General features: G+C 43.7%; 1 protein-coding gene across 1 annotated transcript in view; it reads left to right on the forward strand.

Moving 5' to 3' along the window:
• STAB1 (stabilin 1) overlaps positions 1 to 14687 on the forward strand; it is a gene marked incomplete at its 3' end in the record, with an annotated part of 55394 nt that overhangs the window by 14899 nt on the left and 25808 nt on the right. The window contains exons 11-24 of the mRNA XM_010081036.1: positions 59 to 150; positions 897 to 935; positions 3388 to 3534; positions 5396 to 5458; positions 6417 to 6530; positions 6926 to 6979; positions 8348 to 8428; positions 8729 to 8887; positions 9769 to 9831; positions 11179 to 11280; positions 12252 to 12338; positions 12700 to 12811; positions 13340 to 13523; positions 13779 to 13872. Coding sequence (XP_010079338.1) covers positions 59 to 150; positions 897 to 935; positions 3388 to 3534; positions 5396 to 5458; positions 6417 to 6530; positions 6926 to 6979; positions 8348 to 8428; positions 8729 to 8887; positions 9769 to 9831; positions 11179 to 11280; positions 12252 to 12338; positions 12700 to 12811; positions 13340 to 13523; positions 13779 to 13872 — 1391 coding nt within the window. The remainder of the gene's footprint in view (positions 1 to 58; positions 151 to 896; positions 936 to 3387; positions 3535 to 5395; positions 5459 to 6416; positions 6531 to 6925; positions 6980 to 8347; positions 8429 to 8728; positions 8888 to 9768; positions 9832 to 11178; positions 11281 to 12251; positions 12339 to 12699; positions 12812 to 13339; positions 13524 to 13778; positions 13873 to 14687) is intronic.

A 14687-nucleotide genomic window follows, 5' to 3' on the forward strand; every position in this document is an offset into this window, starting at 1 on the left:
ATTGCTGGAGTCAAACCATACACCAGCTAACTACTTCACCTTGCCACTCTTTTTACAGCTTCTGGTTGCTCAGTGTTGCTGACTAAATACGGGCCTTTCACAGTCTTTGTACCAGCCCTTCCTCTGGTTCAAGAAAGAATGGAATTTAATGTAAGTTTTCTTGGTTTTAGCAAATTTTTTTTCCTGCCTGAGTTCTGCAGCCTGACACATGAGGGAGGAACTTTGGAAGGCAGTATTTATAGAAGCAATTTCTTGGAAAGACTCTTCATTGTCTGCTTAAGTTGCAATCTCATAGAGGATGTTACAACCCTCACATTATTTTTAAAACCTTTATCTCTCTCTTCAATATTGACAGAGTTTGTTTGGTTTTGATGCCAGGAAGTGTAAGTTTTTCTGGCCATTTTTCATTTAAAGCTCGAACCTCCTGTGTGTGGCTGTTCTCTGAACTTTAGGTGGCTTTTTGCTGCTTGAAGGTGGGGTTTTCAAAAGGGGCTGAGATTTGCATCAAAGGATTGGATTTTGGGTCTGTGGCCCTAGATGTGGGTATGGTGTCAACTTCTTCATAAGAGCTCATTTTATTAATGGGGACAGCAAGGATGGCAGGGCTGGAGAAAGCTGCTATGGGAGCCAAGACAAGAGTTTGAGAATTCTAGGCTTCAGCAAGCAGGTCCTGCTGGTCACAGTTTTATTTTGTTTATTTTTTACTTAATTTGTGTTCATTTGCAATAGCTCTTACACAGTTATCACCACAACCAGGCTATTCATCATTAGGATGAGAAAGTATATAAACCATTTTCCCAGGACAGAGTGAAAAATCAGCACACATGAGCTCCAAATGCAGCTCATATAGTAGGGATTTTATTTGCATGCCAGGCAATGTGCCTGTTGTTTTTCAGGTGGCAGCTAGCTTGCAGCTTGCTTTCAGATATGAGAAGGTAAATGTCTTAAAAATAACCCAGACAGACCAACCCTATTTGGACATTACATTTCCAACTGGTTTAAGAAATATCATTCCTTTGCTTGATAGCAAAGCTATCTATGCAGCAGCGGTAACCCACATAGCGTCTAAGGAGCAACTCCTAACCTATGCCAGGGACATTAGCTGTCTCTTACTGCCTTGTAGAGCAGAGTTTCCACTAGCACAAGTCAGGCCCTGTGCCTAGGTCATCATGGTAACTTCTGGATTCATAGAAAAAACATCAGGAGACGTCCCTGAGTTGTCTAGTTAGTTATCTGATCCACAAGGATCAGTTCCACCTAAATGAGTATTAACAGAGGATTGTCTTAAAAAACCACCAGTCATGACTGGTGAAAAGTCCAGAAAAGAAAGGAAGAAACTAAATGTACGTTCAGCACCTTAGATCGCCTACATGGTCCAATATAAACAAAGATTGTGTATGGGGAGATTCAGCAAGTTTCATAATCTGGAACATGCAAGGATAGTTTTTAAATTGTCCAAATCCAATAGGTTTCTGTCTAGGGGATCCCTCTAAAGTCACTTGCAGGTTAACCAGGTTAATCAGTCTCTCTGTGTTTGGTTGTGTACACAAACAGAGGCAAAAGATTTGCCACAGTGCTCTTCCAACATGAAGAGGGAAGCTCAATCTTGTATGCTAAGAATTTTTCTGTGTGTGTTAGCTAGGAGAAAGATAATGTTAAGGCTCTTTCAGTAAATGAGGTTTTTGAAAGAACACATCATTTACCTTCATTGTGTGGTCTTTATTCCCCAAGGATACTACTGCTGAGCATTTGTGCAGAATGCACATTGTTCCTGGTCTGCATTTTTCAGAAGACATGGTAAAAGCCAAGACTATGTGGACCTTGTCAGGACATCAACTATCATTCAGTAGCCAGGTAAAGTTATCTCCTGAACTGAAGTCCTCGACTGCTGCTTTCACGTAGGACAGACTGCAGCTTGAGCATAGTTTCCCTGGTGCGCTTTCTTAACTGGAAAACCTTTTTCTCTAATCAGCCTGTCTGCAATCAGAACAAGCTCTTTGTGGAGTCCAAAGCAAGGTGATTTAAGACCAGACACCCCAAGCAACCACTTCTCCTGCCTTGCAGACAACTAGTTACCCAGAATCTGACTTGTGAATGGTCTTTCCTTGGTCTGTAGATGTATTCTGGAGAAGAGACCTTTTCCCTACAAATATCCATGTGGCCAACATGGAGGAGGCAGCAAAGTCTCTCTTCAGACTGAATGCTTCTCCTCGGATATTGTGTGCTTGGACTCAGACACATGTTGAATATTTTCATTTCCAGTTTCCCTTTTCCCCTCTTTCTATTTTATTTTTCTTAGTTGTCCTAGCAAAGAGTTTTTCATCATTATGTTCTGATATGGAAAGTTTTTTTTTTCCCTTTTCCCTTTTTTAATTGACTCATATTTTCCAGCATCCACTGTTCACTCTCCATCCTGCACTTTTCCTGCATGCATGCTCACAGCTGGACAGGGGAGAGCCGTGTGTTTCCTCTCGGAGGATCCAGCCTTGGCCTTGAGGTCTAGGTCATAATACATGCACCCTGAATGCATCAGAAGCAGCACAAAGCACTATTTGGAGCCACGGAATCCGAACTGAGCTTGTCGATGCTCCTTTTCAATTTCTTTCCTGTTTGTTTACTCTGGAGCCTTTTGATCTGGGAAATCTTCCCTCCCCTTCCTTTGTTTCAGCCAGAATCCTCAGTGATGTGAACTGAAGTTCAGGGCAGGGAGGAGCAGTTCAAGAAATGCACATGGTGAAATGAAAAGCATGGAGAAGTTGTGCTTGCCCGAACTTGGATTATGGCCAGAGCACCAATACCTCGATGCTTAGTTTGTAGGTTACCCTTGGAACACCTCCATACACCCAGCTTCAGTGCAGGGTTGTATACAATACAGAAAGACCAGATATATGCCTTATAATTCAGTGACCCTGACTGGTTTGGCTTTGTTATGAAGAGTTCTTGTTGGAATTATGAGCCAATAGAAGTTGCAATCAAAGCTGTAGTTCCAGGATTGCCTCCAAATTCTCTGCACCATGCCTCTCTCGTAGTCCTTGGCAGACTGATGCAGCAGCTACCTGATGGTCAGTGCACCCTTTTGTGATCCAGAACTGGGATCAAGCACTGTCCACACTCAGACAAACTTAATTCTAGAGCTGACTATCCCAGATTAGGTCTTCTTTCTGTAATAAGACTTAAAATTACCCGCCCAGGATCAAAATATCACCCAAATTCAATGTTTGTTTTACACCCAGGCCACTCTTTAAATTTACTTTTTCCAGAGTAACTCTGGTTGTGCCTTCACCTTGCTGACCTATAGGTGGAGAGCACTGAAGAGAACAATGGTTTCTAGATCTATTGTGATACCACAGATATCTCACAAGAAAATAATCTTTTATTATTATCCAGACGTACATCACATCGTTTCGATACCAAGACCTGCCAGGGGAACTGTACAGTATTTTGCAATCGAACCTACCAGCAGCCAATGGCATCATGCACATCGTTAACACCGTAAGGAGAAAAACCAGCACCGACAACCTCAGAAACCCACAGGTATACAGACATTTGTATTTCTTCTGTTTTATGGGACAGCAGAATAAACATTTTAAAAAATCTATTTTCATCATTAAACTTCCAAATCAGTGAGGCTTTGTTTAAAGGGAAAAGGCTATTTATTTTGTTTTCAGATAAGGCCTATTATGGCCTCAGGCACTTTGATGTCAGCATGCCATTAAAAGTAGCTAGTAGCACTGCATAAGCCAGATACTGACATCGCAACGATGGTTTTGCAGCGCTTGGATGAGTAGAGAGTTCTCCTTTCATGAGTAAGATCGCTCCCTTCATAGCAAATGAGCTCTGTTTCAGTTGTATCTTATAGAATACATATCTTACAGGATAAATATTGAAAAGCATTTTTCACATAAAAATCTAAGATTTTCTTTAATTTGTCTGTACTGCATTTTGAAATTATAATCAAAAAGTGGTCTTTGTAAATATCTAAAATGAGGACAAATAATCATTAGACTTTTGCACTTTGAAGTCATGTCTTGAATTTAAGACACTGGGCAGGCGTTTCAGGTTCAAATTCTGCTAAGCACTTTTCCCTGTTAGCTGTGAGGAGTTTTTTCTATAGCTACTACATTGCTATGACTGAGCATTTTTATATTATTTCTATATGCAGAAAGCAAGCCCTGTTACCTCCTACCTGTTTGCAAAAAAATTACTTATAGAATGACACAAGCTCTTGGATTTGGTAGGCTTTTGGTAGTAGTTTGCACTTACTTTTCACCATTTTAATTAATCTGTAAAACCAGTCAGACTGTGTAATATTATGCTTGTATGTTGTTTGTTTAAAAAGCAGCTGGAGTGTTGTGTTGAGTGTTAGTAGCTTTTCAGACAAAGTGCCCTGAGGATGGTGTATCAATTGTACAAGTTCTGGGTGTTCATATGGATTTGATTTTGCCTGTTGCTGATGTTTAAGTCCACTGTCACTTAAGATGCTCTCAGTCTTCTGACCTGCACGAGGATGTTTTTCAAAAAGGAGTGTCTGAGGTCCAGAGGGGAAGCTGGACCTGTGTTTGTGTGCTCAGGTACCTGCAGGGTTTGCAGCTACTCTGGGGTGGCAGGACAGCAGTAGTTCTCCTTGCAGAGCTTGTCTTTCTCTGGACATTTCCTTCCCTTGTGATGTTGGCTTTGCAATGAAGGCTAGTGATTGTGTGAGCCATTTTTGACATCAAATCCCTTTGTACCCGTGTCCCTCTGAAATCATGATCTGCGCGTCTGCGTGTTCCGTGGGAAGCACTTTCTGCCAAAAAACCATGCAGATTCCTGCAAATAAAGGTCAGACAAGTCCCTTCCCAAGTTTTGATACTTGGAGGGATATTCCTCCTGTTACCTTTGTCTTCATGGGCAATGTGGCAAAAAGGAAGGCATCTATTTCCTCTGTGTTTTCAGGAATATGCATATGTATTGTACTTTCTCAGCATTGGGGCTTATTTGCAGGTGGCCAAGTGAACTCTTGCCCTCAAAGCACAGAGAGACTTGAGATGACAGAGCAGCTCCACTGCCTACCAGAACTGATTTGTATATCGCTGGAACTAGTGTGTCTCTGGTTCTAATGATAGTGAGCAATTGCTTCTTCGTTTAACCTGCAGATGGGAGTAGGAAAACAGAAGGGTGCTCAAGTGCATGGTATCTTGGAAAATCTGGTTTGTTGTGCATGGGAAGGAGTTTGTGCCTAAGTTGCTGCAGGCTCACTCCTTGCTAGGTCAGCTGGCCAATACAGAGGGTTTGAAGACTTTGAGGATGGTTGTCTCCTGTGGATCTTCACCTGCAAACCACAATTATAAACTAGCTAAGTATGTGCTCAGACTTCAACCCTAGCCATTTTTTTCCTCATTGTATCTTCTTGCAGAAAACCATTGGTGAGATTCTTGCTTCAATGGAGATCTTCAGTAGATTTGAAACTATATTGGAGGTAAGCACGTCTGTGTCTGCCCCGGGAAGGTGTGGCATTGCTGCTGTTGCAAAGCCTGCTGCTGTTTTTGTGGGAATTGTGAATAACATTTTAATACATCTCAATGGTTTGGCTTTCTTTCTGGATGCTTTTTTCTTTGTAATTTCTTATTTTGTGTAGTTTACATAAGCAAATGTAATGGAAAGGATCACATTTTTCACATCTATAGGGAATCTGGCACAAGCAGCAAGCATACATGCATCTTTCCCATTTGCTTCCCGACCTCCCCTTCCCCTCTCCCCTGGAGTTTGTTCTCCAAAGTATGTTTAGTCCCAACCACTGTCAGGACAAAGAGTGAAGGTTTCAGGACTGCCCATGACAAGACAGATTGTAGCTACCTGGCTTTGGGGTGTAGATCTCTAAATAAAAGCAGTCCTCAGGTTCTAAACCCTTGATGCTGCTGCATGGGATTCATGTAGTTAGTATTTTCACTAGGGACAGACTGATTTTCCTTTTACCTCCATCAGACTCATCTGGATCTGCTTTAGCATTGCTCCCAACAATCTCACCTTGCATGCTTTCGGCTCAATGGCTGTTAGTTGTTTACAAAATTCACTAACTGCAATTGTGATTAGGGGCTTGATTCTCTTTTTCTCCTCTTTGGGCAACAAGATACAGGTTTAGTCACTGTATATATACTTGTGTGTTTAAAGCACATGGGGAACATTAGCCCAGTACCCCCTTGTTCACATTAGCTGCATTCACACCAGTGGTTTCACTGTCCAAGCTGTGTTTTTGTGGCATTTGTGCCTCTGTTATATGACATACCTATCCCTGATGTCCGGCTGCCTCTTGTATACATTTGCTTTTCAATAGCTCTGCCTCTAGAGGGTTGCTGAGTTTTTCCTCCCCTTTCCTGATAGACCCCTCTCACTATCTCATGCCAGATACACAGTGAAATCTTTTGTTGGTTTTGCAGAACTGTGGCCTGCCTGCAATACTAGATGGACCAGGCCCCTTCACTGTATTTGTACCCAGCAATGAGGGTGTGGATAAGCTGAGAGATGGAAGGCTCATTTATCTTTTCACAGAGGTGAGAGCTCGTAGTACTTTAAGACATCCTGAGCTAGCTCTGTTGCACTAGGCTGTGCTGGACTAGTGCATGCAATGTACCTGGTCACTGCTGAAAGCTGTTCTTCCTGGACATAGCTAAACCGTGTCTCTGTTTCACTAAGGCTTCAAGAGAGAAGTGAATACTAATGGAACCCGTAATGAAAAATATGGCTAGATCGTTTAAATCTGATGTTTGGCTTTCTTTCCTCACCCTGGCTTTGGGTAGGGGAAAATGGAGGAACTTACTCGCCAGGTGAATTCACTACTATAGGACATTGACATTGTCAGTCATTGGTTAAAACAAAATGTAGTTGCCTCCTCTTACTCCTGAGCATTGGAGGGGTATCTAATTTTAATGTTCTCATCTTTCTTTAGGGCATAAATAAGCTTCAGGAACTTGTGAAACATCATATCTACACTTCAGCAGCGGTAAGGCAGGCAGCTCTAATTCCGATAACTGGGGTCCTTCAGGCCAGCATGTTATCAGCTGTATTGTTTGGCATAAAGGTCACAGTGTCGATGACTTCAGCTGCTACTTCTTGGACTTCCCTTGAAGGACCAGAGATGTAATTCAGGATACGATGAGGCACAACATTTACCATAGAAGTGGTTGCCAAAAGCAGCAGCTTGTGCACTTCCATCGTGAAAATCTGAGTTTCCTGGGGGTGATGGTACTCCTTAGTCAGATGGCTTGTACAATGAAAATATTGTCCAGCAGAGTTTGCTGCAGGAAAACACTCTCTTGTTATCGCTTTAATTTGTTAAACTATTAATTAGCACTGTACCTTAATTACAAACTCTATAGCCCACAGTTTGCCTAAAACTAATAGCAGCAACACAAAAGTTACAGCCAAGTGAAGGACTGGTCCAAACTCCCTGCTGCTTTTCCTTTCTCCTTGGACTCCACCGGTGGCTAAAGTTAGAGGTGGACAACTGGTGGAAGTGAGCCTGCAATTTGACCCAACATTGCTGTGTACTATAATAACAGGGTAAATAAAATCAATGCAGTGCATCAACAAGACATTTTTCCTTATAAAATAAACAAGTGAAGTGGTTAAAGTTAGACACAAAACCTGTGGAAGAAGTGAACACTCAAGCATTACGGTATAATGTCATATCCTTCATTATTCCTATTCTCTACTAAGAAGCAAATGTCAGTCCTTGCAATTTTCCTAATTCCAATAGAGAAAATGAGCAGCACTTTGACAAAACAGCAAAATGTAGTTTGAATAACAACATGGTAACAAGCTGAGCTACTTTTTGATAACCTGTTGGACATAAAAGTAACAATTGTCTTTGTTCTCAGAACTTCCCACTTCTCAAAACATTATTTCTCAGTACAGTAGCTGCAGTTTACAATTTTCTGTCTTTAGAAATAAGCTTATTTATTAAGTCAAAATATGTTCTTTATTGTGCTTCTGGCTGAACTTTAATTGTTTATCAAATATGTCCTGGAACATCCCCTTATTAACCTGACCCCACTGGCAGCTGTATTAGTAAGAGACACCGTTAATGAGACTTGATTTCAGCTGTGCTGGACTGTTACACAGGGAATGAAAACCAAGGCTGCTGCCACCAGCACCACTGTGTTTGTGGTATTGCAAACAATTCACACAAAGTCCTGGATTTCCCTCTGACCCATTGTTTGTGTTTAACGTATTTCATGAAATGTAAATACTAAAGTCAAGTCCCCCTTAGGAGATTTTTTAAGTGGTGGGAATCATGGAAGGATTCTGTAAACTGTGCTGAAATGACCCTGCTTTTTCATGGTACTGTCCCCTTTTGTTTTTAATTCAGGTGACTGTAGAGAAACTGATAATGATGCCACACATTGTTACTATGGCTAACCAGATACTTACCATCAATGTCAGTGCAGATGTAAGTATGAACCAAAAGCCTTTTGGGCAGACCCTCCTGAGCTAGGAGAAAGTCTGGATGTGGTTCTGAACAATGTGGTTTCAGCCCACCTCTGCTTCCTCCTCTGCTTGAAAAACTAGACTTAAAAGAGGTATTTGAATTGGTTTGCTTCTTATCCAACCTGTGACTCCACTAAGAGGCTTAACCATTTGTGTGCTTGCAGTTGATGCTGTGTACCATCTGTTTCCTGCATTGGCTTTATGTAGTTGATACAGACTAATGGGCTAAAATGCTGATAAATTATTTGTGTTTCTGCATCAGGGAAGAATACTAATGGATGAATCAGGGATCCCCTTAAACATGCGAGACATTGTGGCATCAAATGGTATTATTCATACCTTGGATGGCATCTTCATCCCTCCTTCAATAATTCCCATTTTGCCTCACAGATGCAATGAAGAGCAACATAAAATTGTGACAGTAAGTCAGCTTCTCCCACTCTTATGCTGGTGGTTGCTGTAGACCCCACATTTGCCTGGAGGGACAAAAGCAGGCTGTGTAAATTGCATTTGGGGAGGTGTTCTCTCTGAGAGGTCCTCTGACGTGAACTTAGGCAGTATCAGCACCGTCAGTGTTCTTCTGCTAGCACTGGGCACTGCTTTCCTGGCAATCAGCAAATGCTCCTTGTAGGTTGTTGTTCTTTCCTTGCACCTGTCCTACCTTTGATTCAGAAATACGTTTGCCTTTTTGTAAGACCTTATATGATCTTCTTCACACTGTAGTCGCTTACTCAGCTGACAGTGCTTTGTTCCCATCACTGTCAGCACTGGTGTCATGTAGTCTGGACAGGAAACGGTTTCAGTAGCAGGAGCTGTAAATGCTCTATGGGATTCTCACCTGGACAGTTTTGTGTACCTTATGTGCTTGCTCCCCAGTTTGATCATTGGTAGGTTACTGAAGAAACAAGATGAGGTTCTGAATAAGCAAGAGGTGCCTGGTGTGGAGAGACACAGTTAATCCCAAGTGGCCAGAGGGTCTACATAACTTGCTGATTTAGTGGGGCGGGCTGCATGCATGACCAAAGTGTTTTCCAGCATAGCCGCATGTCCAGTGGCCGACAGAGTGGAGACAGACCCCATCTTACAGTCAGGTCCAAGCATCTTCTTGAGACAAAGGAGGCATTTTATTTAAGTGATAAACTTATCCCATTTCAGAGTGTGGAAACTTCCTCCTAGGAATGTTTCCAATACATGTTGTGATGTTTTGAATATATACTGGGAGCAGTAGCTCTGTAGCGTTCTTGGCATGAGGAATGGGTTTCTTTGAGAAGATTATGTTTTCCACTCTTGTTTTCTTAACAGGGCTCTTGTGTGGATTGTGAGGCCCTCAACAACAGCATTTGCCCACCTGGCAGCAGAGAAATGGTAAATATTTGTGGCTATTTGGTAATTTGTTCTTTGCATGATGTCATACAGACACACTAATAGTTTCTAACCCAAGCCACTTTCCAATAAATAGACAGCAGGAAAGGCAACTAGGAGAGAGACTTGTTAGAGGATACATACTCTAACATATCCATACTCATACATATCCATGCTCTGTGATCCCAGACTGTCACCCACTAACTGCTCTGTGCTATTTCTTATTCTGAAGTCTGTTAGCTGAATTAACAGAGAGCTGTGAGACAGTCTGGGCTAAATGAAATTGTAGACTTGCGGCTTTTAGCACTTCTACTCTGCCTTAGGCAGAGCTTTCCTGCTCGATGCCGAGTCTGCCAGCTCCTCCAGACTGCTGGAACCAAGCCTGATCCTACTAGTACCATCCAGTACTACCAATTGGCCTATATCATGCCCAGAGAATCACAAAAAGCTTTCTGCACTGCAGAAGGTGAGAAACAATTTGTTCTTGGGCTGTGCTCCCTGCTGATTCAGAGATGAGCAGAACTAGCTGAAGGTGGAGTAAGGAGGAGGAGGGTAGGTGCTGGTGTTTGAGTTATCCCATGCTGAGTTTAGCAGAACAGCAAGTTCCAGGAAATCCCGATGTGAAGGCCAGGCCCACGATGTTGTTTGTGAGAGCCAGAGAGGTGTTCACCGCTGTTAACTGTTGGGTGTCTTCTGAGAGATCTGACTTTCGGGAGAACTTGCTGATGTGGTCTCAGCATGAATGTCTGAAGTAGAGCTCTGCAAAATCACTAATCGCTCGTTTTCCTTTCTGATTGAGGCAGGTGAAACCAGAATCACCTGGGGCCCAATTCTGCCCCTGTCTAACTCCATGACAGGTCATGGAGCATTGTTCCAGAATTATTTGCAGTCCTCTCCTTCTCACTCTCTCCATTTCACCTCCCTCCCTCTTTTTTCCTTCCCTCCCTCACTCATTCTTTTACTCCCCCTCTACCCACTCTCCCTGCCTCCTGCCTTCCCACTGCCCTTTCTCCTTCCTCTCCTCTTTCTTACCCTCTATTTCTCCCCCCTGCCCTTTTCTCCCCCTGTCTCTTCCCCTCACCCTTTCTCCCTACCCTCTCCCCCTCTCTCCCTTGTCATAGACACGATTATTGGAACAAAAGAGCGGTACCCTGGCTCAGACTTGGGGACTCTGTGAGTGAGAGGAAGCTGGTATGTGCCTTCTTTCATGATAGGCATGCCATAACGGTATCTTGTTCACCTTGGCTCCTCTGTGAACTTCCTCAGCTCAGAGATAGCCACAGTTGCCCTCTGCAGCAAAAAGAGTGGAGGGGAAGGTTACTGTGCTGATGACTTGTTTTGTTTGTACAGGAACCAACACACTTCTCAAAAGAATGTGTCTACATCCATGATCCACAAGGCCTGAATGTCCTGAAGAAGGGGTGCGCCAGGTACTGCAATCAAACCATCGCGGTGAGTGTGATGGAAGATCATGTTCCCTTTGAAAGGAGCTTGGCATTGCTCTTCCTTGTTCATCAAGAAGGGCTCTGACTCTCTGAGCTGAGAGGGCTGGATGGGAGCAAAAGGAAAGTGGTCCCTTGCTAAGGGCGGTCCCCAGGACTGTCCCATGAACTGACCAGCTGCTTTCTCTTTGGCAAACAGAGAGAAACAGGGTACCAACCTGCTGCAAATGTTAGAAAGCAGCTCAGTTACACCTGAGTACAATAAATAAATAAAGTGTGCCAGTTGTGACCAGCCAAGCTGGGGGAAGCCACGAGGCAAATGGTGCAGTATTAGTTGTGGCACGTTTTCTCTGGGAGTGCCCTGCTTTTAGCATTTCTCCCAAAGGAAGCTGAGCACAGGGAAAGTGCTGTAAGCTGTGAAGTGATTGCATCCTGTTTATGAAGCATTGTCAGATGGTTCAGGAAGGTCCCTCTTAGTGAGCTGATGGACCTCACATTTGCAGCTCCTGAGGTCTCACAGTGACAACTATATGGAAGGATTTGTGGGTGTCTCATTAAATAATGCTGTTTGATTGTCTTGTGATTGTTCTTCTGTTGGTCAATTGTGACAAGGCCTGCAATCCAGGACTGCTACATCCCTCCAAAGGAAAACAGTCCTCATTAAGGATATAGTAGGAGTGACTGGGCCAGCACTATTAAAGAAATAAAAGCTCATAAAAAAACATGGACGCTATTCATTGAAGTTGGAGAAAGAGCAGAAAATAGTGATTTATTCTGAGAAAAATGGACTGTGAGCAGAAAGAGGCATATTGTCAAAAAATAATATAAGTGCAGGAGTTCCTAGAAACACAGATGACAAATGAGACAGTCCATTTCAGTTCATGACAGGGAGGAGGACCAGAATTTCAGAACTGTGAGGGCAAGACGACTCCAGACAATTCTTGTCACGTCATACTTTTACCAATTTTGCTTTTGTTTCAGACGCCTGGATGCTGCAAAGGATTCTTTGGTCCGGACTGCATGCCATGCCCAGGGGGATTTTCCAGTCCATGTTATGGCCGGGGAAATGTAAGTATGAAAGATCCTGCTGTGTTGCAATGAGCAGCTGAGAGAGGGTGGTTAGAGAGTGTAGTTGTACAATTCAGAATCTGTGCTCCAGGGCTAAGCCTGCAGCAGTGGCAGCAGAAGATCCAGGGAGAATGGCAGGTAGTCATCAGCAGGTTTTCTATCTTGAGCTCTAATGTGAATCATGTCGTGGCTGTTGGGGACAGCTCTGGCTATGTGGAATTTTATATTACTAACACCGCCCTTCAAAGTCCAGGGTTTTACTGCAAGTGTCAAAGTGCCTTTGATGGATATCAACGCCTTGGCTTTACCTTGGTTCCCTGAGTTTCAATCACTTCGGTTTTCTTTTTTGTTTTCCTTCCAGTGCAGCGATGGCATACAAGGGAATGGTAACTGCCAGTGCTTTGAAGGTTTCAAAGGAATAGCCTGCCATATCTGCTCAAACCCAAACAAGCATGGCGAGAACTGTGATGAAGGTTGGTAATTCTGATGGAGAGACTAGAAGAAAATGTAGGGTAAGGGTGTAGTGCAGATTCATGTATCCTGGATTCCCTTCTGGCAAGACCAGTGTCACGAAAGAAGTGACGGAAGTGTCACCATGGGTGTCCCTTCAAACAGCAGTGCAGAAAACATGGCTGATATGACAGTGGTGATGGGGCCCTTGGAAGCATCAGCCAAGTTTAGGTCTGGGACTTTGATTTAGATCTCTCCTTCTAGGAAAGAAAAGACAGTTGACAAGGACCTTGAGCTTGACAGCCTAAATTTGAGCCTGTCCTTACAGCCCATAAAAAACGTGGACCCAGACAGTCACAAGATCTGTTCCCTGGCCAGGCTTTGAAGTATGATGGATGTTGCTCAGCAGATGTCCCTCTGTCAAGAACAAATGGGATGATCATTTGATGTCATAAGAGATTGTGAAGGGAAGCTGTGAATCTGAAAATGCCGTCACTGTGGTGGATTCTGGACTCTTTGTAGTTACTGATCTTACTCCACATGCTTGACAGATTGTGGCTGCGTCCACGGTGTCTGTGACAACAGGCCTGGCAGCGGTGGTGTGTGTCAGTCCTGGTCCTGTAAGGAAGGCTACACTGGGAAATTCTGTGACAAGACATCCAAGAACTGTGGCCCGAGCGGGCTGTCCCAGTACTGCCACAAGAACGCTGTCTGCAGCCTCAATGACACAGCAAGGTCAGTCTTTCTGGAATGCACATTCAGGTGGGCACATTGTCACTGTACAGGCACACAGCGGCTGTGAGGCTGCCAGCTCTGTGCTCGTGTATATATGTCTGTGTACTTGTTGCACAGGATTGTTTGAGTAATGCAGCCAACCTGCTAGAAATCAAAGTCAGGTTCTTGCTTGCTTGAGAGGCTCAAACTACCTTTTTGCTCTCTGCTGGCTTTCAGAAGGGGCTGCTCAATCTGTGTCCCTTTTGTACTTTTAAGGTGCATCTGCATGGATGGATATGAAGGGGATGGGTTTTCCTGCCAGCCCATCGACGTGTGCAGTCAGCCAGAACGAGGAGGCTGTTCACAGAACGTAAGTGGGGTCAGACTGTCGAAGCGTGGAGAAGCAGCTCCTATCAATCAGCAGGGGTCCAGGACTCGTGGGACTGTTACAGATTTTTGTGTGCTAACTTTCCCTGGCTGTAAGATGGGTGGAATAACAGGTACCTTGACACAGTCATCACAAGGATGTCAATTATTTGGTGACAAAATTTGATGCCCCAGGGAGAGTTTGGCTGGTCTGCACAGATATTTTGGCAGAAGCAGAGATTAACTGCACAGATACATGTTGTTTTGTATTGATTTTCCCCTCACGCTCTTCTAATATGTGTTAGTTTCTCTGCAAGCTGTAGCTTAGCTGTGAGCTCCACCTCATATTTCTAGTAACCATCAACACTACAGAATTATCCTTAGTAAAGAACTGGAAATGACTGCCAAATGGTCAGACATCATCATAATTTAGACCCCTCAGTGAGAGAGACACTGGGCCGTGTAGGAAGAAATAAGGACACTGGGTACGAAGTCAGTCTTTCCTGAGAGAGATCTGTCCTCCATTGATTCCATCCCACATGTCCAGGCAGCAGATTGTGCTCCTCCTCTTCAGGGAATATTTCGTCTGTAGTGGAAGAGCTTTACAGGATGGTAGGACGTGGCTTGGGAGCTCTGAGCCACCCTAGACACAAGCGTCTGCCTCTCTGAAAACAAAATGTTTCTGGAATCACTTTATTATGAAGCTCCTTAGGACTTTTCTGGAGAAGATGCTTCCACCCCCCGGCCCCCGTGCTGGCATCAGAGCGGGTCATTCAGAAACTCTCCACAGTCTGTTGCTGTATTTGCACTGCACTCTTT

Source organism: Pterocles gutturalis, unplaced genomic scaffold, assembly GCF_000699245.1.
Source record: "Pterocles gutturalis isolate BGI_N339 unplaced genomic scaffold, ASM69924v1 scaffold3379, whole genome shotgun sequence".
Lineage (NCBI taxonomy): Eukaryota > Metazoa > Chordata > Aves > Pterocliformes > Pteroclidae > Pterocles > Pterocles gutturalis.